At 38.7% G+C, this 3,088-nt stretch overlaps 1 protein-coding gene across 1 annotated transcript; it reads left to right on the top strand.

Moving 5' to 3' along the window:
* Positions 1–495: 495 nt before the first annotated feature.
* CKS2 (CDC28 protein kinase regulatory subunit 2) lies at positions 496–2,383 on the top strand. Its single transcript, XM_081943995.1, has 3 exons — positions 496–702; positions 1,465–1,592; positions 2,098–2,383. The coding sequence occupies exons 1-3, from the start codon at positions 644–646 to the stop codon at positions 2,148–2,150; spliced, it is 240 nt and encodes a 79-aa protein (XP_081800121.1). The 5' UTR covers positions 496–643; the 3' UTR covers positions 2,151–2,383.
* The last annotated feature ends 705 nt before the right edge of the window (positions 2,384–3,088 follow it).

Genomic DNA, 3,088 nt, shown 5'->3' with positions numbered 1-3,088 from the left:
TGGCTCCCCGACATATTACTGATTCTAGAATGCGATCCTTGTGGAGTTTTATTCTTAAAATATCCCACTTTTGATTGCAGTTCTGGACTCCGCAATTCATTTGAGAAAATTCTTGAATGAAACACGCCGAAGAATGAAACGACGCGGGCAGAAAATTGTCCTGAAAACAATATGCAAAAGGTGGGTAGCTATGAGCGAAGAGCAGCCATTAAGATAACAATAGTTAAGAAAAAAAATAACAGCTCTTGGTCACCACCCCGCCGGAGATATTGGAATCGTATACCATTCCTTCTGTTCTCGTCAGAGGGAGGGAGAGACAAAACCCGCCAGGTCTCAGCAACCAACGTCTGAATATTGCAAGCGAGTGTGTTTAGCGCCGCCGCCCCTCCCCCGTTGCGCCTCTGCCTCCGCTCTCCGATTGGTCGAAACAGAGACAAATCTAAGAGAGTGTCAAATAGCAACAGACCGAGGCCACGTGACGGCGCGCGCTCCCATTAGTTCGGGCTCCCTTCCAATCAGCGCCGAGATGTCGGATTCAAATTGGGTCGGGTGCTGAGTTGCTTTCACTGCAGTCGGTTAGTGACGAGCTCTGAGGCCGGAGGGGGATTTCTCTGTGGTCGCCGCCGCCGCCATTCCTCTCATAATGTCTCATAAACAGATCTATTATTCGGATAAATACTTCGACGAGAACTACGAATACCGGTATGAGAACGGGGAGGCTCGTGTTACTTCGTTTGTGCCGGTGGGCGGGGAGCGGGGGACGGGGTGGCTGAAGTCGGCTTTCGATCAATTTGCCTTTGCCTGAATGCATAGAAGCGAAACAACGAGCGGTTGGCCGCCTCAGAGTCTGTAACAAAAAGGAGAGCTGGGGAGCTTCAGGGGTTATTTAGGAAACGCCGGGGAAAAGTGGCATCAATGCCCACCAAAATTATCTTTATAGGTAGAAGTCGCCAGGCAAAAGAGCTGAGGCACTGCTAACGTACAGTAACCGCCTGTTGTTTTCATACACTCGATCTCTGAGGGAGTAACTTTTCTCCCTTTTCACCTGAACTCTTTATCCTGATCGCAGCTGGGGGGAGGGGGGATAATTGGCTGATCCGGGTTAACTCTCGGGGAAACCTAATGACTGAGTGGGCGTTGGCTGCAGTAATGGTTCTTCCTTGTGCATCTTCTAGATTTGGGGAAATAGCTTGATTGTGCATGGTGTGAATATTGAATATTGAAGACTTGTTTGTGGAACTGCAAATGTAAAGTAATATTAGATACTTTGGAAGTATCTGAATACTGCCATTGTTGATTACGTAGCTTCAGCCGAAGTAGGATTCTAAAGAATTTTGATCACTTCCAAAAAGCAATGGATTTTTATAGGAGATTTTATTTTACTCATGACTGGGTTCATGCATATTGAGTCAACACTAACCATTTTATGTGTGAGTTTGATATATACATTTTAAATCGTGATAGGCATGTGATGCTGCCAAGAGAGCTCTCAAAGCAAGTACCAAAAACACATCTAATGACTGAAGAAGAATGGAGAAGGCTTGGTGTTCAGCAGAGTCTTGGCTGGGTCCACTATATGATTCATGAACCAGGTAAAATAAATGCAGATGTTACATTTTTAGAAAATATTTTCCCTGTAGACTTCATGTTGCATTGATGTGAATGGGGAGTGTTTGCATAACCTACTGAAATGTTTATTTCATTTGTGGTCAACATTTTTCCCTTTCTATCATTTGGGAATTGAAGGGAAAAATACAAATGTAGTGTCCTATGTCAATTAAACTAAATTGTATAGTTTTTGCTTTGGAGAAGTAAACTTAGTTGTAACATATTATATTGTGATACAAAATATTTTGAATACATTTTGTTTAGCGTGTTTACATGTCTTTTAATAAATGTTAAATATTTAGTTGTGATATGACTTCACAATTTGTTTTGAATATGTTGGACTACAGTCTCATGTTCCATATTTGAAAGGGGATTTTTCTTTCCAAGTCAGTTACAATGGCAGTGATAAAGGGATGGATTTAATCAGCATGATTGGCAAGTGTAAGCTTTCACAACAGGCATAAACAAATTTCTATTTTTCTCTTGCAGAACCACATATCCTTCTTTTCAGAAGACCACTTCCAAAAGGCCAACAAAAATAACTTCTCTAAATTTCTGAAATTTTATGTACAAATGTATATATGTTGGTAGTATTCAGTGAATACTTGAGAAAAATGTACAAATAAGTCATTACCTGTGCATGAGCTGTATTATTCACAGCAACAGAGCTCAGTAAAATGCAAAGTTAAGTTGGCTGCTATGATCTTGAACTCTCATTGTTAACAAGTGCCTATTTGCTCTTGTCAATTTTGTTCAATAAAGTTTACAACTTACATGTAATGTGTTGACTATACAAATTTCAATGATCTTTGGTTTATATTAGCAATGTATCTTTCTATAACTGTTAGAGCAATTCATCCTGTGGCTTTTCAACTCCTAAAATAGGTCTGAAGAAATAAACCTGTTTTTAAAATTAAATCTTGGTATGTATTTCATGGATTTTAATTTCTTAGTCTAATTTCCATACATTATAAGAAAAGCTGTCCAAATTTTTAATAACAGCTGGCTTATTTCTCAGATCCTGCCTATAGATCTGATATTTTCTAATAGATCATCTAGTCATAAATACCACCTGCTGTGAAACTAAGAAAATTATCTATCTCAAAAAAAAAATGAGATTCATGGGCAAAACCAATTGACAAATTCATACTGATTTGTGGTAATAATTTGTTTCCAAAGTGCTTATGGATCAATTGCTCTGTTACCTGTAAAATCTTTCCCAATATTGATGTTAGAGTAAGTCTTACTATTCCTGGAAATGTATGTTTTTGAGAATTTCTCAAGGATAAATATTTGGCTAGACTACAGTAAATTCCTTAAAATCCTCTAGAATGCAATTCATCTGACTGGAGATTTAAACTTAAACGCACATTCCATCAACTTGTTTATCAATTTCATACTTCAACAGGCTGGAAGACAGCTGAGAGTAACACGATATTGTTTAATATAGCTAATTATTAAAGTATTACATTTAGAGATG

This window comes from Natrix helvetica (genome assembly GCF_964273705.1).
Source record: "Natrix helvetica genome assembly, chromosome: 2".
NCBI lineage: Eukaryota > Metazoa > Chordata > Lepidosauria > Squamata > Natricidae > Natrix > Natrix helvetica.
The sequence above is the reverse complement of the archived record's forward strand: the minus strand, read 5'-3'. Positions and strand labels throughout refer to the sequence as shown.

What these genes read in the sequence shown, in the direction of transcription:
- CKS2 (XM_081943995.1), top strand. Translation starts at nt 644, where the DNA reads ATGTCTCATAAACAGATCTATTATTCGGATAAATACTTCGACGAGAAC. An exon ending in GACGAGAACTACGAATACCG is followed by an intron (nt 703 to 1,464) that starts GTATGAGAACGG and finishes AAATCGTGATAG; the next exon opens with GCATGTGATGCTGCCAAGAG. An exon ending in CTATATGATTCATGAACCAG is followed by an intron (nt 1,593 to 2,097) that starts GTAAAATAAATG and finishes TTTCTCTTGCAG; the next exon opens with AACCACATATCCTTCTTTTC.